Source organism: Pseudophryne corroboree, chromosome 1 (assembly GCF_028390025.1).
Source record: "Pseudophryne corroboree isolate aPseCor3 chromosome 1, aPseCor3.hap2, whole genome shotgun sequence".
Taxonomy (NCBI): Eukaryota; Metazoa; Chordata; class Amphibia; order Anura; family Myobatrachidae; genus Pseudophryne; species Pseudophryne corroboree.
Genome location: NC_086444.1, coordinates 1,029,103,835 through 1,029,128,989, shown reverse-complemented (window position 1 = coordinate 1,029,128,989; position 25,155 = coordinate 1,029,103,835). Strand labels below are relative to the sequence as shown.

The window sequence follows — 25,155 nt, the reverse complement described above, 5'->3', positions numbered from 1 at the left end:
CCTGCCGAAGGGGATGGCCTCGTAGGCTGCCACCATTTTTCCCAGAACTCGAGTGCATTGATGAACAGACACTCTCTTTGGTTTTAGGAGGTCCCTGACCTTGTTCTGGAGGTCCTGGGCTTTTTCTATTGGTAGAAAAACCCTCTTCTGTTCCGTGTCTAGGATCATGCCTAGGAATGATATTCGAGTCGTTGGAATCAGCTTTGACTTTGGCAGATTGAGAATCCAACCGTGTTGATGTAACACTCTCAGGGAGAGCGACACGCTTTTCAGCAATTGGTCTCTTGATCTCGCCTTTATCAGGAGATCGTCCAAGTATGGGATAATTGTGACTCCTTGTTTGCGCAGGAGCACCATCATTTCCGCCATTACTTTGGTAATATAATAATGAATACTTTTGGCCACCTTAGGGTGTAACCTTGCCTCATCATAGTCGACACTGGAGTCAGAATCCGTGTCGGTATCAGTGTCTGCTATTTGTGATAGGGGACGCTTTTGAGACCCTGATGGGCCCTGTGACCCAGTCAAATCCGCGAATTGACTCCCTGCTGTTTCCCTGGACTCAGCTTTGTCCATTCTCTCATGTAATAAGGTCACATTAGCATTTAAAATATTCCACATATCATACCAATCATGAGTCGGCGTTGCCGACGGAGACACCACAATCATCTGCTCCACCTCCTCCTTGGATGAGCCTTCCGCTTCAGACATGCCGACACACACGTGCCGACACCCGTACACACACAGGGATATATCTATAAGGGGACAGTTCCCCAACAAGGCCCTTTGGAGAGACAGAGAGAGAGTATGCCAGCACACACCCAGCGCCAATTGACACTGGAAACAATTCCCAGATATAGCGCTTTATATATAAACAGTGTAATACACTCACTGCACCTAAATGTGCCCCCCTCCTCTTTTTCAGCCCTGTGTCACCGATCTGCAGGGGAGAGTCCGGGGAGCCAGCTTCTCTTCAGATCACTGTGGAGAAAATGGCGCTGGTTAGTGCTGAGACCAAGCTCCGCCCCCTCTAGTGGCGGGCTTCGGTCCCGCTCAAAATTACAATTAATGGCGGGGGATGTACATATCTACTGACTCCGCGCTTACCTCAGTGAAGATCTGAAGCCTTCTGCCGCCTTAGAAGTCTTCTTTCTTCTTATACTCACCCGGCTTCTAGCTTCCGGCTCTGCGAGGAGGACGGCGGCGTGGCTCTGAGACGAACGGCAGGGGGAGACCTGCGTTCCGATCCCTCTGGAGCTAATGGTGTCCAGTAGCCTAAGAAGCAGAGCCTATCTTTAAGTAGGTCTGCTTCTCTCTCCTCAGTCCCACGATCCAGGGAGCCTGTTGCCAGCGGTGCTCCCTGAAAATAAAAAACCTAACAAAATTCTTTTATCAGAGAAACTCAGTAGAGCTCCCCTGTAGTGCACCCATTCTCCACTGGGCACAGAATCTAACTGAGGTCTGGAGGAGGGGCATAGAGGGAGGAGCCAGTGCACACCCATACTAAAAGTTCTTTAGAGTGCCCATGTCTCCTGCGGAGCCCGTCTATACCCCATGGTCCTTACGGAGTCCCCAGCATCCTCTAGGACGTAAGAGAAATTTTATTTACAGGTACCCCGTGGATTCTACGTGGACAAGGGGACCGAGCCTCGTGTCAACATAGGTAAGTATGTGTGTATGTCGGTGTGCATTTATGTACTAAAGTTGTACTGTCACGGTGTGTGTGTACTGTTTTTATTTGGGTATTTTTTTGTAGTAGAACTACAGGTACCAGCGGGCCCGTTCTCCCCCCCCCCCCGCATGCTGGTACTTGTGGTTCTCCAAGTATCAGCTTGCGGGGGAGGCTTGCTGGGACTTGTAGTTCTGCTACAAAAAACAATATTCTTTTTTTTGAGACTTGGCTATCAGCCTCCCATCCGCCGCCCTTGGATGGGGGGGACAGCCTCGGGCTTCACCCCTGGCCCTTGGGTGGCTGGAGGGGGGGGGACTCCTTGATTTAAGGGGTCCCCACTCCTCCAGGGTACCCCGGCCAGGGATGACTAGTTGGGGTTTTAATGCCACGGCCGCAGGGACCGGTATAAAAGTGTCCCCCAGCTGTGGCATTATCTCTCTAGCTAGTGGAGCCGGTGCTGATGTTAAAAATACGGGGGACCCCTACATGTTTTGTCCCCCGTATTTTTTGGCACCAGGACCGGACGCAGAGCCCGGTGCTGGTTGTTAAAATACGGGGGATCCCCTGTCATTTTCCCCCCCCCGTATTTTTACAACCAGGAACGGCTCAAAGAGCCAGAGGCTGGTTATGCTTAGGAGGGGGGACCCCACGCAATTTTTTTTCAGGCATTTTAACCCATTCCCATCCCTTCCCACTGAAAAACATGCACTGATCTCTCCATATTATTTTAGTCAGTAAAAAAAAAAATATTCTTTTAAAAAATATATTAAATAATACTTGTGGCTCCTAAATAGACAAACCAAGTAGATAATCCCTTCTAATATAAATAGATATGCTATTAGCAATAAAAAAAAACACAAACCCTGTTTTAAAATTTTTTTATTAGATCACGACAGCAAAATGAGGCGGAATGAAATTGACGAAATGACTGTCGAAAAGCACTGTTGTCGAATCGACATTCTTCAATGAATATACTTTTGTCGAAAAGCCGCATTTTTACCATTGCAGACATGTCGATTGGAGAAATGTCGAATTGCAAAAAGTCGAATCTGAAACGGCAGTTTTTTTGTCGAAAAGTACTGTATTGCATTGTCGAATCCAATTGACAGGTTTTTTTTGTCGAAAATGCCCCGTTTTTCGACATTTGCGGCAATTCGACCGCAATTGCGTATACCCCTATATGTCCAAAGTAGACTGTATTACAAGTCTAAAGGGCCATACACACTGGGCGATTTTGAACTGAAAGCAGCTCACTTTTGGTGTGTTGAGCTCCTTTCAGTTCAAAGCCGCCCAGTGTGTATGCACAAGCGCTGATGCGCACTCCCGCTTCATCGCTGGCGGCCGCCGTTCATCTACTGGAATTACCAGTAGATGAACGGCGGGGTGAGCGGCTTTCCATAGCGTCCTGCTATGGAAAGCCGCTCACCCCCGCTAACATCGCTGGGTAGGGGGTAAAAGCGCTCCGTGTGTATGCACTGAGCGCTTTTCAGCCCAGCGATGTCAGCAATCATCTCTGTGCATACACACTGGGCAAAAACACCCAGTGTGTTTGCACCTTAATCCTGAAGATGCCTAAGTGTTTGCTTATGTGGGCACTGACAGGCTGTAGTAAATTCTGTGTTAAAGAACGTCGCTTTCTGACACTGAGCTTGAATAAAGTACTGCAAATTGCAACTACAAACTTGTTTTGTTGTTTCAGGCATTAATAGGAAATGACGGCACTTTAGATCCATCAAACATAACCTCGTCTGGTAAGAAAAAAGACAAGAAGGAGCAGTTGACAAAAGCACAAAAGAGGAAACTAGCAGACAAAACAGGTATGTAACTTACTCTGTTTTATCAAATTTACAAGCACATTTGGAATGTTCTTCGGTAGAAAGAAAAAGATCTTAGGAATACTAGCTGATGGAAAGCTGAGCATCCATACTATGCTATGGTTAATAAAGGGAATAGAAGGGATTTATTTTAAAGAGGTGATTATATAAATCTTGATCATTTGTCAGGGGGGAAAAAACAACAACTTTAGAGGTGAGCTAATGTGTTAAATATCTGAAGTCCCATTAATACCGAATGGATGGAAGATTGTTTTGCAATGTTTGTAAAGGAAAATATTTTCTCAGGTATAAACAATGTGCCACATTACGAGAGTCTGCAAACTCCTTAAAAAAAAAAAAAAAAAAAACTAGAAAAATCAATAGAAAAGATTTATTTTTTATTTATGTACTTTTTTTAATGGTTTTACAATTTGTAGTGAATGTATACAGGTTACATATGAGGTTAAATTGGTAACCGAGAATTTGTTTATAAAATGGAGAACACGATGCATCAGTCTGAAACATAGGGGGATATTCAGTTGTTTGAAAAGTCAGTTGGGTGTCTGTTTTTTCCTATCTAATAGACAGGGAAAAAACAGACACCCAACCGACTTTTCAAACATTTGAATTTCCCCCCATAGAGCTTTGATGCCATATACACTGACGTATTTATAATTGGTGCACACCCTGCACCCATTATTTTGAATACCCTCCGGAATCCTGCAGCGCTGCAGAAATCACTGGGAAAATGGTACAGCGCCATTTTCCCGTTATTTTGCGCCATGCATAGTAGAAAAATCACTGGGAAAATGTCCGCCGCAACGTTTTCCCGGAGATCTGCACATGTGCGGTAAACTCTGGGACAGCGTTAGGGTCCCCTAGGAACCCTAGTGCCCAGAGTCTACACAGCACTGCTGGATAGGGAGGAGGAGGACCCAGACAAAGCCAGCACACGGGCCTCCTCTCTCTAGAAACGCCCCTGGCCAGATAAGAACCGCTTGGCCCATCTAGTCTGCCCTTAACACATGTACATACACACACACTAGGGTTCATTTTTTGTTGGGAGCCAATTAACCTACCAATATATTTCTGAATGATTATCAGAGTTGACGAAAGATAATTTCTTAGAAAAAGTTAAAATATTGTTTTTATTTACTTTTCTAGATCACAAGGGTGAACTACCGCGTGGATGGAACTGGGTGGATGTCATTAAGGTAACTCCTTCTAGCTTAGTGGCATTGTAGAAGGTGGGAAATGTGTTTGTTTTTGTCCCTTCTTTTTGTACTAACACTTTTTTTTTCTGTTTGTCAATTTTTTTTCCCTTTTATGCTTGCTATCATTGGATTGTTGGGCTCTGTGGCTGTTTACATTATTCCAGCACGTAAGTATTAAGTAATTTAAAATACCTTCATTTTGCAACTAGTAGAGTATAAACTGTAACATGAGCCTTATGATTGCAGTCATAATAACAGGATGATTTATCACGCTGAAGTTTGAACAAGCCTCAATTAGTGATAACATTTTACAGAGAACTTAAATATAGATAAAGGGCTGAATCTGGTAATGCCAGAAGTCGTGTATCAGTACACTCTGGCTCCTGGTGTCTTCCAGCACAAATATCTCCTTCCTACTATATAGGGGGAAATCAGAAAAACGGTGTGTTATCCTATTTAAAGGTTGATTTCACGTACAAAGAAGTTCTTTTTAGATGTAAATAGGCCACATAACACACAGTTTTACTTATCTGCACTCTGTGGACTCAGGTCGGGGACTGTTTCATGTTAAGCCGGGTACACACTAGACCAGGCATGTCAAACTCATGGTCATCCAGCTGTTGTGAAACTACAAGTCCCAGCATGCTTTACCAGCTGATCATTGGAAGGTATGCTGGCAAAGGGTTCACTACGGGTGGCCGGCGGTCGGGCTCCCGGCGACCAGCATCCCGGCGCCGGGAGCCCGACCGCCGGCTTACCGACAGCTTGGCGAGCGCAAATGAGCCCCTTGCGGGCTCGCTGCGCTCGCCACGCTACGGGCACGGTGGCGCGCTACGCGCGCCACACTATTTTATTCTCCCTCTATGGGGGTCGTGGACCCCCACGAGGGAAAATAAGTGTCGGTAAGCCGGCGGTCGGGCTCCCGGCGCCGGTATACTGAGCGCCGGGAGCCCGACCGCCGGCAAACAGAAGACCACCCCTGGCAAAGCATACTGGGACTTGTAGTTTCACAACAGCTGGAGGACAGCGAGTTTGACATGACTGCACTAGACGATATGCTCCATCAGCGATATAGCCAGTATTTTCCTTTGAACTCCTGGGCACACAATATAGTGCATATACACTGAGCGATATGGTTCAGTTACGTCACCAGGCACATGCAGTTTTGGACGATATATAGCCAAAACTGACCTGCATGTACAGATGACGGAAGACGGAAGACCGCTAGCGATACTGGGGGTAATTCAGAGTTGATCGCAGCAGCAAAGTTGTTAGCAGTTGGGCAAAACCATGTGCACTGCAAGGGGGGCAGATATAACATGTGCAGAGAGAGTTAGATTTGTGTGTGGTGTGTTCAAACTGAAATCTAAATTGCAGTGTAAAAATAAAGCAGCCAGTATTTACCCTGCACAGAACAAAATAACCTACCCAAATCTAACTCTCTCTGCAAATGTTATATCTCTCAACCCCCCCCCCCCCCCCCCTCCCCTGCAGTGCACATGGATTTGGCCAACTGCTAACAAATTTGCTGCTGCGATCAACTCTGAATTACCCCCATTGTACGTACACACTGGACGATATTACGAAAGATATTGCTCAGAAGGGTCAAAATGAGCAATATCGTTTAAAATACCACCTTTTGTATACCCAACTTTAGATAAACGGCTGTATCTAAGAGGTTAAAATTTGTATTTTAGGCCACAGAATGTAATCATTTATTTTTTTTCCTCTCTTGGGTGGAGTAGACCTGTAATATTGCTTTGGTTAACTTTAAATACATGTGCCTATTTTCTCTGCAGTAGTAGTAAGATTGTCTGTCTCACTGGTATTGGTACTTCTTGTTTTAGTTGGCTAAAACTGGCACCCATGAAGATGAATAGACAGCAAGTGGAATCTTTTACTACGTCATACAATTGCAGTTCATCTTCGAGACTTGTTTTTTTTTCTTATTTTACTGCGATTAATTTATTAAAGATGCCACATTTTTATAAGAGAAGCCCTTTTTATGTAGGCTTCCTGTTTAATAAAGAAGTGCTGTGTTTATTGTAAATCAAATTTTTATTTGGTATTTTTGCAATGGAACGTATTGCCTTCAATCTCTGATAGTGACCAACGTGGGAAATCTTGTGATGACACGTAATGAAACATGTTCTCAGTGCACATGGCCTGTAGTTCTCTCACAGTATGGTTTCCAACACCAGAAAATTGCAATTTGTATACATTTTATTGCAGCATTTTACTGGAAGTAAAATGTTTTACGTGGGTTACATGAAGTTTAGTATCTTAATTTTAGGCCATAATCCTTTCCTCAGAGTAGTATAAAATGTTCTTTTGTGTGTACAATCCCGGAGGGTTATTTCCAACCTGATCTTCTCTGTGTATTACTACAGTTGGGATCGCCCCCGACCTGGTGCATGTTACATTAGAAGCCCCTAAACTCTTGAAAGCCTAAAGAAATGAGGAACAGTTCAACCAGTACTGAATGAGATTGATATTGATACAGTATAGGGTGAAAGCAGTTAAACCCCTGCTCCCCATATTTTACTGCTATATGTTGAGTGAGATGGACAGTACTAGTTTGGGTGGGTTTGTACACTTAGGTAGACTTATTTTTCAATTATTTATTGTGCTTATTATTGGTTTTCATTGTTTTCTCGCTGAACATTCTGACCTGCATAGTGTTTACCTTGCACACATTCAAATTGAAACGCAACATCCAAAAAGAAATGTATGTGCAAACAATGGTTCTCACTGCCCACAGCTTGTGTAAATTGATCTTGCTCTGAAACACTTTTACTTTGAAGCTATAAGTATCAGAAACCTACCAAATGGATTGGCTATATAATTAAGTTTATAATTACTTTCTTTATCCAGCCGCTCTGTTGGATGGAATTCATTTACAAACTTGGAAAATAAGGAAAACCTAATTACTGAGGAGAGTTTTATTGCTGCATTAATCCATCTAATCTTTGTTTCTTTTCTATCCGTAAAGGTAACCCTAGCTACTTTATTACAGTATGTTATTCTATTTACCATTGCTTTGGTATATTATACCACCTTCAGGCAGTTATTTGTGAAATGAAACACTATTTAGATCAAAATGTGCAGTTCTAGAGGCCGGGTGCAGTAATTCAGTCCTTATAATATACTGTTGATGCTTAGCCTTGTGGGGCTATGTTCTATATATCTTACCACGTGCACCTCTTCTTAAATGTTAGAGGATACATATTATATTTATTGGCTAAATACAGTCCCTAGCATACACTGTCGCACTCAATTTTAAGTTCTTCAGAGCATGCTGGCACTTGGAGAACCACACATACCTGCATGCAGGGTCCGCTGGACCTGTAGTACACCAGAAAGTAGTCACACACCGAATGTCACAATATTTCCTTGACCTAAAACCCCCTCACACAGCCCTCTTTTACCCATACAAAGACTTCATGTGAAGACCCTTTTTAGCACAAGTAGCATCCTCTTCTTGGTTTACTGAAAAAACAAAACCATTGCTACAATATTACGTTTTTCCATAAATCCTCTCATTCCCATTGAAATGAGTTGCCATCAGAGAGTGAGAACAGCCACTCAGAGTGGCCATTCTGAAGCAATAGCGCCTACGTACAATTGACTTAATTTTTATTTATTTTTTTACAATAATAAAGCTACAGTGCTGCGCGCACACACACACACACACACACACACACACACACACACACACACACACACACACACACACACACACACACACACACACACACACACCTCTCTCTCATATGTTTGGTGCATTTTGCCAGCAGTTTTGAAAGCTGTGAACACAGGTGCAATATTGTCCAGAGTGTTCTTTCATCAACCAAAGGGTGCGTATTGCCAGGAATACTCAGTGATTTTATACAACACAATGTAAACATTGTACTGGAAGATTCAAGACCTAAGAAGCATCAGAAGACAACCCCTCGACCAATTAACAAATATATTTAATTGGTCCCACATTATCAGGGTGACTTCTTATTTACTGTCCAAGCCTGAGTCAGGATGTTATGATTTATTCTGCATAACTCAAGCTCCACGTAGTAACCATAGCTTGAACATCATATAATATCTTTAGATGTAGTTAGCCATGACAGTCTATGAACAACATTTTCATGGATCATTTGGGAGAGGGATCTGCCTCTTTGTTAATGGCCGTTTGCACATGTGCGAATGGACGTGGATCATATACAGTGGTTCTGCTGGGTCTGAGCTAAGGAGTAAAGCGCCTTTCCCTGTATGTGTTTTTTGGTACATTGCCCCCATACATAATTTCTTATTGCCACAATATACAGCAATAAGAAATTATTCTAAAGTGGGCTAGAATTGAAAGTTTAATTATATTCCCTTAAAGAGATTGAATAAACGTACTTTTTACTTACTGGCAAAAAAAAGTACTTTTATAGAAACATCAGGAAAAAAGAAAAAGTAAACATGTTATTTCAAGAATCAGTGTTCATTTCCCAGCTCCCAACCCTTTCTCAGTCTGTGTAACACCATCTGGGCAAGTGGAGATCTCCTGGGGACAGTGTTGTGCTACACATACAGGATTAAAGCCTTCACGTGCTTCGTGTATTGGGTGCTTTGACAGTGATGAACGATTACCTCTCAAATATTGACTCCAAAGAAATAATTTAGAATAACATGTTTTATTACACTAAGGAGAAAATTGAACTGCAGGAGAAAGTGATACGTTTTCATGGGTGCTAACTTATGGTTTTACACGTGTTCAGTATATACAGTAGATGAAAATGGGGAAATCTGCTTGTGCCACCAAAAAAGACAAATATTGCATAACAGTACAGAAGTCTATTAGAGGCCATAATAAAAGTATTTGTGTTTCTCAAATTGTGTCAAATGGCTGTTACATGCATTATTCTAAAATTATTTTAAAAAAAATTATACCAAGCATTTTCTGCAAAATAAATACTCTAGTTAAATTAGGGATGCATAAAAGTTTAAACCATTTTTAAAGAAACATTCAAAAAACACCTGTAATGCCTACCTGCAATCTTAAAAACACCTGTCACATGCATATAGCACCTCCATATATCTGTCCCACATCGGTTAACCCATTTTCTCATGGGTGTGGTTCATCAAATCAACAGTATCTAGGTCGACAATGTTTAGGTCGACCACTATAGGTCGACAGTCACTAGGTCGACATGGATGGAATGTCGACAGGGTTTCTAGGTCGACGTGCTAGGTCGACAGGTCTAAAGGTCGACGTGTTTTTTTTTTTGTGTCGTTTTCCTCGTTGAGTGACCGGGATCCCCAATTAGTGCACCGATTCGCTCGCCATGCTTCGGGCATGGTGCCTTCGCTTCGCTCGGCACAGATTACCGTTCCAATCGTAGTCCACATGGATCGTTAAGTATGAAAAAATTCAAAGAAAGAAAAAAAATTTGAAAAACTCATGTCGACCTTTAGACCTGTCGACCTAGAAACCCTGTCGACCTTCCATCCATGTCGACCTAGTGACTGTCGACCTAAACATTGTCGACCTAGACAGTGTCGACCTTCAGACCGGATCCCTTTCTCATATTTCCTAGAGGATGCTGGGGATGCTTCAAGAACCATGGGGTATAGACGGGATCCGCAGAAGACATGGGCACACTATAAGGCTTTGAATAGGTTTGAACTGGCTCCTCCCTCTATGCCCCTCCTCCAGACTCCAGTTAGATTCTGTGCCCAGCGAGACTGGATGCACACTGAGGAGCTCTCCTGAGTTTCTCAGAAAAATACTTTATTTAGGTTTTTTATTTTCAGGGAGACCTGCTGGCTACAGGCTCCCTGCTTCATGGGAGAGTGGGGAGAGAAGCAGACTTAGTTCTTAAGAGTTCAAGGGCTCTGCTTCTTAGGCTACTGGACACCATTAGCTCCAGAGGGTTCGATCACTACGGTACGCCTAGCTGCTTGTTCCCGGAGCCGCGCCGTCACCTCCCTCACAAAGCCAGAAGATAGAAGCCGGGTGAGTATGAGAAGATCAGAAGACTTCAGTGACGGCAGAAGACGGCTTGAGGTACCGCGCTGCGCGCCATGCTCCCACACTGATCACGGCACTGCAGGGCGCAGGGGGGGCGCCCTGGGCAGCATGGGGGGCTGCAAATACCACTGGCATGCAATTTAACAGTGCCCAGGCACTTGTTAAGGGACCCCCGTCAGTATAAAGAATTTTGAGCGGGACTGAAGCGCGCCATATTGGGGGCGGGGCTTAGCCGCATAGCTCTCACCAGCGCCATTTTCTCTCTTCACAGAAGGCTGCAGAGACGCTGGCCCTGATCCTCCACACTGCTGTGCACGTAACAGGGTGCAATACGGGGGCCACTAGTAATTGGTGAATTATATTTGATAAAAGCGCTAGCAGGTTTGGGCAGTATTGTTACTGACTTCAGAACTGGGATAGGCGCTGGGTGTGAGCTGGCTGAACTCTCTCTGTGTCTTTCTAACAGGCTCTGCTGTGGGTCTGTCCCCTATAGCCCAGTGTGTTTGTGGCTGTCGGTACGTGTGTGTCGACATGTCTGAGGCTGAATGCTCTTCCCAGGAGGAGGCTGGCGTGGGGACTGACAGTTCTGTGATAATGACAGTGTCGGCACCGCCGACGGATGATTGGGTCAATATGCTGAGTATTTTAAATACAAACGTGACTAAGATGGCTAAGAGGTTTGATAAATCTGAGTCTAAGAACCAGACATGGAGGAAATCCATGGACGATGCTTTGTCACAGGTCCAGACCCCTTCGGGGTCACAGAAACGTGCATTTGCCCAGATAGTAGATACAAATACTGACACGGACTCTGATTCCAGTGTCGACTATAGTGATGCCAGATTACATCCAAAACTGGCTAAGAGTATTCAGTACATGATTGTGGCGATAAAAGACGTATTACATATTACTGCGGACCCTGCTGTTCCTCATACTAGGGTCTGTATGTTTAAAGGAAAGAAACCTGAAGTAATGTTTCCTCACTCTCATGAACTGAACGCACTTTTTGAAAAAGCTTGGGAATATCCTGACAAAAAGATACATGTTCCCAAAAGAATTCCAATGGCATATCCGTTCCCCTCTGGGGACAGGGAAAGCTGGGAGTCAATCCCCATGGTAAACAAAGCTTTATCGCGTCTATCCAAAAAGGTGGCGCTTCCGTCCCCTGACACGGCAGCCCTAAAGGATCTTGCGGATCGTAAGCAGGAAAATACCCTGAAATCCATTTATGTCACTACAGGGTCGCTACTCAGGCCTGCCGTTGCGGCGGCATGGGTGAGTAGCGCTATTGGAAAGTGGGCAGATAACTTGTCCTCTGAGGTAGATACCCTAGACAGGGATAGTGTGCTTTTGACTTTGGGTCACATCAAGGATGCTGCAGCATATTTAAAAGAAGCTGTAAGGGATATTGGCCTTTTGGGATCAAGGGCCAATGCCATGGCAGTCTCAGCAAGGAGAGCATTGTGGATTCATCAATGGAATGCTGATGCTGATTCTAAGAAGGCGATGGCGTCTCTACCGTTTAACAGTAAGGTCTTGTTTGGTGACGGCCTCACTGACCTGGGCCAATATTTACTAAAAAATCGAGTTTGTCCGATTTGTGTTTTTTTTTTCTAAGTCCCAATACGGGAATTTACTAAGCACCAATCTCGGCAGTGTTTGGACTATTCGTAATGGTTTGATTTGCAAAGTTCACAAATACGAATGAATAGACCATCGGTCAAACGCGGCTGTTATTACATAGAATACGGGAATTCACTATTCATTCGTATTTGGGTGTTAGTCTCTGAGTGCTCAAATGCGGTCGTATTTTTTTGCGATTCGTTAAAAAAAGCGGCAAAAAAATAGACCTGCTTTTTTCAGTCGTGTTTACATGTGTTGCAAATAAAAAATAACACACACCTGAATTAGGATGCCTATAAAAGGATGTTTGGCCCATTTCAATACACCTACACTCAGAAATGGCAGCAGGACTGTGGGCCCAGGGGCGGAACTGCCGGAGACAACGGAGTCGGATGCCGCCGGGCTCCCAGCCCTGAAGGGGGCACATCCTCCATTCCATTGTCTCCTGGTTCTCTGCCCTTACTGCTTTAAAATAGCGACTCAGCGCTCACCTGAGTGTGCTCTGGTTTTGTCCGGGACCCTGACTGAGTGAGAGGATGTCAGGGAGACAGTGCGGGTGTGCAGGGAGAGGGGTCGGACTCAGAGCGGCTTTCACTGTGAGGAGACACTGGACGGGAGCGAGAGCCTCAGCAGCACAGGTCAGAGGCTGAACAAACAAACAGTATGTGTCTGTGCTATTAGTAATGAGGGGAGGAATGCTGAGCATTGACAACAGTGAAAGGTGCAGTAACTGCAGAGAGATCTGTCTCAAGTCCTCACATTCCAAAAGTGATTTGTTGCAGCCGCTGCTGTCATTTCTCAGCGGCCCCTTGGAGGACCCCCTGCTGCCTGTGATCCACGTGTGTGAGGAGAAAGGCTGCCGGCATCCAGTACCAGAAGCATGATGCCCCACTGCACAGACAGAAGAAAAAGTCAGCAAGTTTGGGCATCCTGGTGTGCAGAGTCCCCATGCCCCTGCTCACTGCCCAAACAGGAGGTCAGGACCCTACACAGGTAATGGCACTGCATATCTGTGCTGCCGACAGGTCATACACTGCACCGTGTATACTGCAGCACTGATTCAATGTAAAGTATACCAATTATGACTTGCTCCTTATACTGTAATTCAGTGCTGCAGCATACAGGAGTGCAGAGTAGGACCTGTTCCTGGGCCTTATACAGTGACTTAGGAGCCATTTATCATGGATTGATATTCATTGCGATCTGGGCGGGATCTTATTGCGATCCTATCACCCAAATGTATTATTGTGCACACGCAGGAACAGGGCTCCGAAAGGAACCCGTCCCTGTGATGTGCTGTGATGGCTGCCATGGCTTCTGCATATGCGCGGTCAGCTATGATTGCACTGCACAGTGGCCACTGCCCTCTGCCCGGCCACAAGTGCGATGTGTAGCCCATAGGCTGCAATGGGATAGCGCCATCTTCAGATGGTGGTAGCTGCGAGGGCCTATATCCGGAATGCATCGCATTCCAGATATTGGTAAATCAGTCAGCATCTCATCCTTCATAGAAACCTATGGGGGATGCAGCTTCCAGCAAGAATGGAGCGATTGCAGCAGATATCTGCAAATATCTCCTGCGGTCCCTCATTCTTACATTCGGGGGATACCTAATATTTGCTGTTAATCCCCGGAAATTTGTGTTTCTGGGGATATAGTCGCAAATATACAATGATAAATGGGCCCCTTAGTGCTATAGCATATGAGAGTGGAGAGTGTGGGCTTAGATAAAACATGTAAATAGTGCAGAATATCAGGGGACTTTTTTAGCCCATCTAAGCCAGTGATCACCATTAGGGGAGTACGCCGGTATTAATGTACTAGGCCTGGACTTGGGGGTCCCTGGCTGGACCACCTGTACTGGGCCCCACAATGTCTGACAGTAGCCCAGCTTCCGTGCAGAGTCCTGGCACTGACTCCTATCCTGGAATCTTTATTTACCCTGATGTACCACTGGTGAGTCGCTGGGATATCAGAGCCCATCCTGGCACTCAGGGTAGTCTTCAGTATGCCGGCTGTTGGGATCCCGGCGCTCAGTATACCGGTGCCGGAATCCCGACACCCGGCATACCGACACCTTTTCTCCCTCTTGGGAGTCCACGAACCCCCTGGAGGGAGAGTAGATAGCGTGGCATGAGTAGCGTGCCACCGTGCCCACAGCGTGGCAAGCACAGCGAGCCCGCAATGGGCTCATTTGCACTCGCCCAGCTGCCAGTATGCTGGCCGCCGGCATACCATAATACACTCGCCACTCAATGAGAAGTAATGTGACAACAATACTTCATCCCTTGCCCCCTCAGCTGTCCGATTGCTCATGCGCCAATGGTCATTGGCATATGCGCAGGCTGGAGCCATGGGAGGGGGGCAGCACCATGCATTTCGCCTCCGGGCGTCTGGTATGAACTTACGCCTCTGTGTGGGCCAGTGATCTTTTGTGTGCTGTGGGATTCCTCAGACTCAGACATCAGCCTGTAAGTAACCAGGGCCAAGAAACTGAACATGGTCAGCAGGTTGTACAGGTTCCGCGGAGGCTGCGCAGGCCTCGGTTTTTTAGGGGGCGTTTAAACTTGAACGCATTGTCCGATGATAAGGTCATACAGATGTTCCGTCTAAATCGTAACATTTTCCGTCTGTATGACCTTGTCAAACTGGGCCTAGACCCTGAGACAGCACGCTCTCGCTCTGTCTCAGGCCTGCACAAACTCCTGGCTGTGTTGCACTTTCTGGCTACTGGCAGCTTTCAGGCTGTGTCTGGGGATGTCATAGGAATCTCACAGCCCTCATTTTCCAAAATCTTAACACAGGTGATGTATACCTAACTACCTCTTCTGTTTTGTGTTTGTTTTAATTTCTCGGTGGCCAGTTCTGTCCTAAAATCTCATGTTTATTGTTCTTTTAAATATACACACAGGTGTTGGGTGTTTTGCAGCCCCACATCGAGGCCTCAATCTGCTTCCCTACCCAGGAGTCTCAGTGGCATGCTGTCAGGGTAGATTTCTATGAGCTGGCTGGCATGCCCAATGTGCTTGGAGCCATAGATTGCACACACATTCAGCTGAGACCACCTAGGGGCAGGCAGCATATATATACAAACCGCCATTTCGAACACTCCACAAATGTGCAGGTGGTTTGTGATGCAAATCTCAAAATAATGAGTGTTGTTGCTGGTTACCCTGGGGGCTGCCATGACTCCTTTATCCTCAGTCAGTCATCCCTCTTGATAAGTTTGAGGACGGACAAATGCCAGATGGATGGCTGCTGGGTATGTAATTTGATATGTGTAGGCCTGCGTATACTTTGTCCAAATACAGGTGCAGATGTATTAACCTGTAGAAGGCATAAGGAAGTGAGAAACCAGTGATCTGTGCAAGGTGAGAAAGGCACCAGCCAATCAGCTCCAATATGCAAATGAACATTCAGGAACAGATTGTCTGCTGCCTTTATTACCTTGCACATATCACTGTTTTTTCACTTCCTTATGCCTTCTACAGGTTAATACATCTTCCCCACAGTGTGTTACTTATGTGTTGCTGTATGTTAACATGAATCACGTTACTATATCTGTCTTTTAGGTGATGGAGGATATGGCTGTTTCTCTTGGCTTCTAACTCCATTGTCCCGACCTGATACCCCTGCTGAACACAATTACAATCATGCACATAAGTCCACGCGGCATGTGATAGAAAGATGTTTTGGTGTGCTGAAATCTAGGTTTCGGTGTCTGGATAAGTCTGGTGGCCTTTTGTTGTATAGTCCCTCCAAGGTGACTCAAATTGTGTTCTGCTGCTGCTTTCTTCATAACATGTGTTTGCAACAACATCTGCCACATGTTGAGGAGGAGGAGGAAGAAAGCAGCCAGCAAGCAGAGGAATTAGAGACATCTGGTGATACTTGGAGTACAGATGTAGGGAGGCAGGTTAGGCAAGAGATCATCAATCGCTATTTCTAAGGTAAGCTTGGTTTGCTTATTTCATTTGTTGTGTAATCATAAATAGATGTTTTGCCTTTTTTTCCCAAAACCATTACTCAGAATGTGTCTGTCTCCTTGACACATACAAACATACCCTCGCTTTATGAAAAACAAATGTCGCATGTGTATTGTGTGTATTTTTATTCTCAAAACAACAGATTATGAGTGGCATGCATTAAGTCTGGATAAGTGATCGTAAACTTGCAGTGCTAATTTCTTACAAGCCCACATAATCCATTTAGTATTTCACTTTATCATTGTGTGTAACGTCCTAATGCACAGGTTCCCAAACTTGGCCCTCAGGACCACACACAGTGCATGTTTTTAACGTAACCTAGTAGAAGCACAGGTGTATGAATTACTCAGACATATGTTAAAAGGTTCACAGGTGGAGCTAATTATGTCACTTGTGATTCTGTGAAGAGACCTGCAAAACATGCACTGTGTGGGTTCCTGAGGGCCGAGTTTGAGAACCTGTGTTCCCAAAAAACACTCCTCAACATATAATATGTTAGCCTTGAGGAATACATGTGTCCCTATGTGTGATGCACCATCATATTTAAGACACACAAATTTACTGTAATCAGGAATAATTTATTTCTTAATGTTTGATGCTGTAAACTTGATGATGTGTAAGTAAATACACAGTTTGCCACACATATACATTATTTCTCTGACGTCCTAGTGGATGCTGGGTACTCCGTAAGGACCATGGGGAATAGACGGGCTCCGCAGGAGACTGGGCACTCTTAAAAGAAAGATTAGGTATTATATCTGGTGTGCACTGGCTCCTCCCTCTATGCCCCTCCTCCAGACCTCAGTTAGAATCTGTGTTCGGCCAGAGCTGGATGCACCCTAGGGGCTCTCCTGAGCTTCCTAGAAAGAAAGTATTTGTTAGGTTTTTTATTTTCAGTGAGATCTGCTGGCAACAGACTCACTGCTACGTGGGACTGAGGGGAGAGAAGCGAACCTACCTGCTTGCAGCTAGCTTGGGCTTCTTAGGCTACTGGACACCATTAGCTCCAGAGGGATCGAACACAGGCCCAGTCCTCGGTCGTCCGGTCCCGGAGCCGCGCCGCCGTCCCCCTTGCAGAGCCAGAAGAACGAAGAGAAGTAAAAAAATCGGCGGCTGAAGACTCCGGTCTGCGCCATTGCTCCCTCTGCACACCACACACTCCGGTCACTGATGGGTGCAGGGCGCTGGGGGGGGGGGGGGCGCCCTGGTCAGCAATTAGAGTACCTTACATGGCTAAAAAGCACATAATACAGCTAATAAACTGTATATGTGCATAATCCCCCGCCATAAAGTATATAAAAAAGCGGGAGAAGTCTGCCGAGAAAGGGGCGGGGCTATCTTCCTCAGCACACCGGCACCATTTTCTCTTCACAGCTCCGCTGGAAGGCAGCTCCCCAGGCTCTCCCCTGCAGTTTCCAGGCTTCAAGGGTAAAAAAGAGAGGGGGGGCACTAAATTTAGGCGCAAACTGTGTATAATAAGCTGCTATAGGGAAAATCACTCACTTTAGTGTAAATCCCTGGTTATATAGCGCTGTGGTGTGTGCTGGCATACTCTCTCTCTGTCTCCCCAAAGGACTTTGTGGGGTCCTGTCCTCAGTCAGAGCATTCCCTGTGTGTGTGCGGTGTGTTGGTACGGCTGTGTCGACATGTTTGATGAGGAGGGTTACGAGGAGGCGGAGCAAGAGCCGGTAAGCGTGATGTCGCCCCCTACGGGGCCGACACCGGAGTGGATGGATATGTGGAAGGTTTTAAACGACAGTGTCAACTCCATACATAAAAGGTTGGATGACGTGACAGCCTTGGGACAGCCGGCATCTCAGCCCGCGCCTGCCCAGGCGTCTCAGAGGCCATCAGGGGCTCAAAAACGCCCGCTACCTCAGATGGCAGACACAGATGTCGACACGGAGTCTGACTCCAGTGTCGACGAGGATGAGACGAATGTACAGTCCACAAGGGCCATCCGATGCATGATTACGGCAATGAAAAATGTATTGAACATTTCTGACACTGACTCCGTTACCGTTAAAAAGGGTATTATGTTTGGGGAGAAAAAGCTTCCAGTGACTTTTCCCCCATCTGAGGAGTTAAATGAATTGTGTGAAGAAGCGTGGTGTTCCCCTGAGAAAAAACTGGTAATTCATAAGAAATTACTGATGGCGTACCCTTTCCCACCAACGGATAGGCTACGTTGGGAAACATCCCCTAGGGCGGACAAGGCGCTCACACGCTTATCAAAAAAGGTGGCACTGCCGTCTCAGGATACTGCCGCCTTAAAGGAGCCTGCAGATAGAAAGCAGGAAGCTATCCTGAAGTCTGTATATACACACTCAGGTACTATACTGAGACCTGCTATTGCGTCAGCATGGATGTGTAGTGCTGCAGCAGCTTGGTCCGACACCCTGTCAGATAACATTGATACACTCGACAGGGATACTATTTTGCTAACCATAGACCATATAAAGGACGTAGTCTTATATATGAGAGATGCACAGAGGGATATTTGCCGACTGGCATCGGGAATTAATGCAATGTCCATTTCTGCCAGGAGAGTATTATGGACTCGGCAGTGGACAGGTGATGCTGATTCTAAAAGGCACATGGAGGTTTTGCCTTACAAGGGGAGGAACTGTTTGGGGATGGTCTCTCGGACCTGGTATCCACAGCAACAGCTGGAAAATCAACTTTTCTACCCCACGTTCCCTCGCAACCAAAGAAAGCACCGTATTATCAGGTACAGTCCTTTCGGCCTCAGAAAGGCAAGCGTGTCAGAGGCGCTTCCTTTCTGCCCAGAGGCAGGGGTAGAGGAAAGAAGCTGCATCAGACAGCCAGTTCCCAGGAACAAAAGCCCTCCCCCGCTTCCTCTAAGTCTACCGCATGACGCTGGGGCTCCACAGGCAGAGCCCGGTGTGGTGGGGGCCCGTCTCCGGAACTTCAGCAACCAGTGGGTTCGCTCACAGGTGGATCCCTGGGCCCTACAAGTGGTATCTCAGGGATACATGTTGGAGTTCGAGGCGACTTCCCCTCGCCGTTACCTCAAATCAGCTTTGCCAACTGCTCCCAGGGAAAGGGAGGTAGTGCTGGCGGCTATTCACAAGCTGTACCTTCAGCACGTGATAATCAAGGTTCCCCTCCTTCAACAGGGACGGGGTTACTATTCCACAATGTTTGTGGTACCGAAACCGGACGGTTCGATGAGACCCATTCTAAATTTAAAATCCTTGAACACTTATCTGAGGAAGTTCAAGTTCAAAATGGAATCGCTCAGGGCGGTTATCGCAAGCCTGGAAGAGGGGGATTTTATGGTATCATTGGACATCAAGGATGCATACCTGCATGTCCCCATTTACCCATCTCACCAGGAGTACCTCAGGTTTGTGGTACAGGACTGTCATTACCAATTCCAGACGTTGCCGTTTGGTCTCTCAACGGCACCAAGGGTATTTACCAAGGTAATGGCCGAAATGATGATACTCCTTCGGAGGAAGGGAGTTATAATTATCCCGTACTTGGACGATCTCCTGATAAAGGCGAGGTCCAAGGAACAGTTGTTAGCCAGCGTAGCACTAGCTCGGGAAGTGCTGCAACAACACGGCTGGATTCTGAACATACCAAAGTCACAGCTGATTCCTGCGACACGTCTGTTGTTCTTGGGCATGATCCTGGATACAAACCAAAACAAGTGTCGGTGCATCACTGCACGTGAGTCCTGGGAAAGATGGTGGCTTCTTACGAAGCAATTCCCTTTGGAAGGTTCCATGCAAGGATCTTTCAGTGGGATCTGTTGGACAAATGGTCCGGATCGCATCTTCAGATGCATCGGTTGATCACCCTGTCCCAGAGGGCCAGGGTGTCTCTACTGTGGTAGCTGCAGAGTGCCCATCTTCTCGAGGGCCGCAGATTCGGCATACAGGACTGGGTCCTGGTGACCACGGATGCAAGCCTCCGAGGTTGGGGGGCAGTCACTCAGGGAAGAGACTTCCAAGGACAGTGGTCAAGTCAGGAGACTTCCCTACACATAAATATTCTGGAACTAAGGGCCATTTACAACGCTCTGAGTCAAGCGGAACCCCTGCTTCAAAACCTACCGGTGCTGATTCAGTCAGACAACATCACGGCGGTCGCCCATGTAAACCGCCAAGGCGGCACAAGAAGCAGGATGGCGATGGCAGAAGCCACAAGGATTCTTCGATGGGCGGAGAATCACGTACTGGCACTGTCGGCAGTGTTTATTCCGGGAGTGGACAACTGGGAAGCAGACTTCCTCAGCAGACACGATCTCCACCCGGGAGAGTGGGGACTTCATCCAGAAGTCTTCACACTGATTATAAATCGTTGGGAACGACCACAGGTGGACATGATGGCGTTGCGCCTCAACAAAAAGCTAAAAAGATATTGCGCCAGGTCAAGGGACCCTCAGGCGATAGCTGTAGACACACTAGTGACACCGTGGGTGTACCAGTCGGTTTAAGTGTTCCCTCCTCTTCCTCTCATACCCAAGGTACTGAGAATAGTAAGAAGGAGAGGAGTAAGAACAATACTGATCGTTCCGGATTGGCCAAGTAGAACTTGGTACCCAGAACTACAAGAGATGATCTCAGAGGACCCATGGCCTCTGCCTCTCAGACAGGACCTGTTACAACAGGGGCCCTGTCTGTTCCAAGACTTACCGCGGCTGCGTTTGACGGCTTGGCAGTTGAACGCCGGATCCTAATGGAAAAAGGCATTCCAGATGAAGTAATTCCTACGCTGATAAAAGCTAGGAAGGATGTGACAGCAAAACATTATCACCGCATATGGCGTAAATATGTTGCTTGGTGTGAGGCCAGGAAGGCCCCTACAGAGGAATTTCAGCTGGGTTGATTTCTGCACTTCCTCCAGTCAGGAGGGACTATGGGCCTCAAATTGGGATCCATAAAAGTCCAGATTTCGGCCCTGTCTATTTTCTTTCAAAAAGAACTGGCTTCACTGCCTGAAGTTCAGACATTTGTCAAGGGAGTGCTGCATATTCAGCCCCCTTTTGTGCCTCCAGTGGCACCTTGGGATCTCAACGTTGTGTTGGATTTCCTTAAATCACATTGGTTTGAGCCACTTAAAACCGTGGAGTTGAAGTATCTCACCTGGAAGGTGGTCATGCTGTTGGCCTTGGCTTCGGCTAGGCGTGTGTCAGAATTGGCGGCTTTATCGTGTAAAAGCCCTTATCTGATTTTCCATATGGACAGGGCGGAATTGAGGACTCATCCCCAATTTCTCCCAAAGGTGGTATCAGCGTTTCATTTGAACCAACCTATTGTGGTGCCTGCGGCTACTAGTGACTTGGAGGATTCCAAGTTGCTGGACGTAGTCCGGGCCCTAAAAATCTATGTTTCCAGGACGGCTAGAGTCAGAAAAACTGACTCGCTATTTATCCTGCATGCACCCAACAAGCTGGGTGCTCCTGCTTCAAAGCAGACTATTGCTCGCTGGATCTGTAACACGATTCAGCTTGCGCATTCTGCGGCTGGACTGCCGCATCCTAAATCAGTAAAAGCCCATTCCACGAGGAAGGTGGGCTCTTCTTGGGCGGCTTCCCGAGGGGTCTCGGCTTTACAACTTTGCCGAGCTGCTACTTGGTCAGGTTCAAACACTTTTGCAAATTTCTACAAGTTTGATACCTTGGATGAGGAGGACCTTGAGTTTGCTCATTCGGTGCTGTAGAGTCATCCGCACTCTCCCGCCCATTTGGGAGCTTTGGTATAATCCCCATGGTCCTTACGGAGTACCCAGCATCCACTAGGACGTCAGAGAAAATAAGAATTTACTCACCGGTAATTCTATTTCTCGTAGTCCGTAGTGGATGCTGGGAGCCCGTCCCAAGTGCGGACTCTCTGCAATACATGTTATTGCTTAACTAAAGGGTTATTGTTGAGCCATCTGTTGCATGAGGCTCAGTTGTTATTCATACTGTTAACTGGGTATAGTTATCACAAGTTGTACGGTGTGGCTGGTATGAGTATTACCCTGGATTCCAAATCCTTTCCTAGTAATGTCAGCTCTTCCGGGCACAGTTTCCTTAACTGAGGTCTGGAGGAGGGGCATAGAGGGAGGAGCCAGTGCACACCAGATATAGTACCTAATCTTTCTTTTAAGAGTGCCCAGTCTCCTGCGGAGCCCGTCTATTCCCCATGGTCCTTACGGAGTACCCAGCATCCACTACGGACTACGAGAAATAGAATTACCGGTGAGTAAATTCTTATTTATACACATTCTTTGATTTTTGATGTAAAAGTACATATTTAGAAAAAGAAGAAAATGAGACAGCGCTTCTTACTTTGAAAAAGATTTATATATATATATATATATATATATATATATATATATGAAACACAATAAATCTCAATATCACATATGAATACCGGCCAGTATTCTTTAAAAAACAATTATATATTTATATTATACAATCTAAAACAGCAAAAACCACTTGATACTTTATGGAGCTGCCAATTTCAATACTCTATTAGCTACAGTACAGCTATAGTTTTAACTTGCATAAATATTCATCTATCCTCTATGAGGACAAATTAACAGATATAATATCCAGGTTGGAATCCCACTGTGATTATTTCCAGCACAGTTCTTTTAGGTACAACATGCAAGTGTGCCAATCAAATCAAACGGTATTAGGCAGTCCTGTAAGCATGCCAAAGAAATAACGAGGTATTTTAGCGTGTTAGTAGAAGGCAGATCTTCCAAGGCAGTAGCAGGATAATATTATAGCATGTTAGTAGAAGGCAGATCTTTCCAGCACTTTTAAGCCATGCACCAATTTACTGATAGTTAATGTGTAGCAGTTCTTTTAGGTGCACCATGCAAAGCACCAATTACCTCTCCCAGCAACTTCTCTCCCTTGGAGCCTTGCCTGTGCTCCAAGGCTGCTGTGTGGAGTCCGTTCTGTTACCCCTTTAGCGCTGGGGTGTTTGAATGAATGTGAGCCGGCCGGCTTTCAAACAATGCTGCAGGAGTACTTTTCTCTCCCAAGGTGTTCTGCTCGTGACAAACGCATTTCTCCGCCTCATTAGCATCGGCGGCTTCCTCAGTGTCAGTAGTGACACTGAGGAAGCCGTCGATGCTAATGAGGCGGAGAAACGCGTTTGTCACGAGCAGAACACCTTGGGAGAGAAACGTACTCCTGCAGCATTGTTTGAAAGCCGGCCGGCTCACATTCATTCAAACACCCCAGCACTAAAGGGGGAACAGAACGGCCTCCACACAGCAGCCTTGGAGCACAGGCAAGGCTCCAAGGGAGAGGAGTTGCTGGGAGGGGTAATTGGTGCTTTGCATGGTGCACCTAAAAGAACTGCTACACATTAACTATCAGTAAATTGGTGCATGGCTTAAAAGTGCTGGAAAGATCTGCCTTCTACTAACATGCTATAATATTATCCTGCTACTGCCTTGGAAGATCTGCCTTCTACTAACACGCTAAAATACCTCGTTATTTCTTTGGCATGCTTTCAGGACTGCCTAATACCGTTTGATTTGATTGGCACACTTGCATGTTGTACCTAAAAGAACTGTGCTGGAAATGATCACAGTGGGATTCCAACCTGGATATTATATCTGTTAATTTGTCCTCATAGATAGATGAATATTTATGCAAGTTAAAACTATAGCTGTACTGTAGCTAATAGAGTATTGAAATTGGCAGCTCCATAAAGTATCAAGTGGTTTTTGCTGTTTTAGATTGTATAATATAAATATATAATTGTTTTTTAAAGAATACTGGCCGGTATTCATATGTGATACAGGTTGAGTATCCCTTATCCAAAATGCTTGGGACCAGAGGTATTTTGGATATCGGATTTTTCCGTATATTGGAATAATTGCACACCATAATGAGATATCATGGTGATGGGACCTAAATCTAAGCACAGAATGCATTTATGTTACATATACACCTTATACACACAGCCTTAAGATAACTTTAGCCAATATTTTTTATAACTTTGTGCATTAAACATAGTGTGTGTACAAACACACAATTAATTTATGTTTCATATACACCTTATACACACAGCCTGAAGGTCATTTAATACAATATTATTAATAACTTTGTGTATTAAACAAAGTTTGTGTACATTGAGCCATCAAAAAACAAAGGTTTCACTATCTCACTCTGACTCAAAAAAGTCCGTATTTCGGAATATTCCGTATTTCGGAATATATGGATATGGGATACTCAACCTGTATTGAGATTTATTGTGTTTCATATATATATAAAAAATCTTTTTCAAAGTAAGAAGAGCTGTCTCATTTTCTTCTTTTTTTGCTTTTAAACTTGGGATATTTGGAACTTAATCCCCGAGACTAGCTGCTAATTACTTTGTGGATAGTGGCGCCAGGTGTATGTATTTTTGTGGAAAGTACATATTTGTTTGTTTCAGCATCATGTGTAAAAACATTCTTACTAATTTTTAACACACACAAACATGGCCCAACAATACTGACATTCATTTTGACAATGTTTTAAAAACGAAACAAAGGCAACATATTACAAGTTTTTTAAGCAACTCATTGTGTTCTTCTTGTAATGTTGTATAGAGAAGAAAGCTAAAATATGTATCAATAACATTGTAATTTGGATTGTCTGCAGGAAAAGAGAATGATTGGAATCTAGAAAGAGTAATGATTAGAAAAAAATCAAGTGGTCAGTTTACTTCCTGCTAAAATGTATGTGTGGCTCCATCAACATTTCCCTCCTCCAATACCAAAAAAAATGGTGAAGAATAAATGTGCGTACAAATTTTTTGTTTTTGTTTGTAGCACTTATAATTAATGATGTTGAAAAAAGTGTCAA

General features: G+C 45.3%; 2 protein-coding genes across 4 annotated transcripts in view; both read left to right on the top strand.

Annotated features, from left to right (window-relative positions):
- RWDD4 (RWD domain containing 4) overlaps window positions 1-4,745 on the top strand; it is a 125,901-nt gene extending 121,156 nt beyond the window's left edge. The window contains exons 5-6 of the mRNA XM_063920703.1: window positions 3,372-3,489; window positions 4,651-4,745. Coding sequence (XP_063776773.1) covers window positions 3,372-3,489; window positions 4,651-4,730 — 198 coding nt within the window. The 3' untranslated portion in view covers window positions 4,731-4,745. The remainder of the gene's footprint in view (window positions 1-3,371; window positions 3,490-4,650) is intronic.
- A 1,535-nt stretch (window positions 4,746-6,280) lies between these two features.
- Window positions 6,281-25,155, top strand: part of LOC134922808 (uncharacterized) — a 338,146-nt gene continuing 319,271 nt past the window's right edge. For all 3 annotated transcript variants that reach the window (XM_063920697.1, XM_063920699.1, XM_063920696.1), the window contains exon 1: window positions 6,281-7,692. The gene's annotated coding sequence lies outside the window, so the exon portion shown is untranslated. The remainder of the gene's footprint in view (window positions 7,693-25,155) is intronic.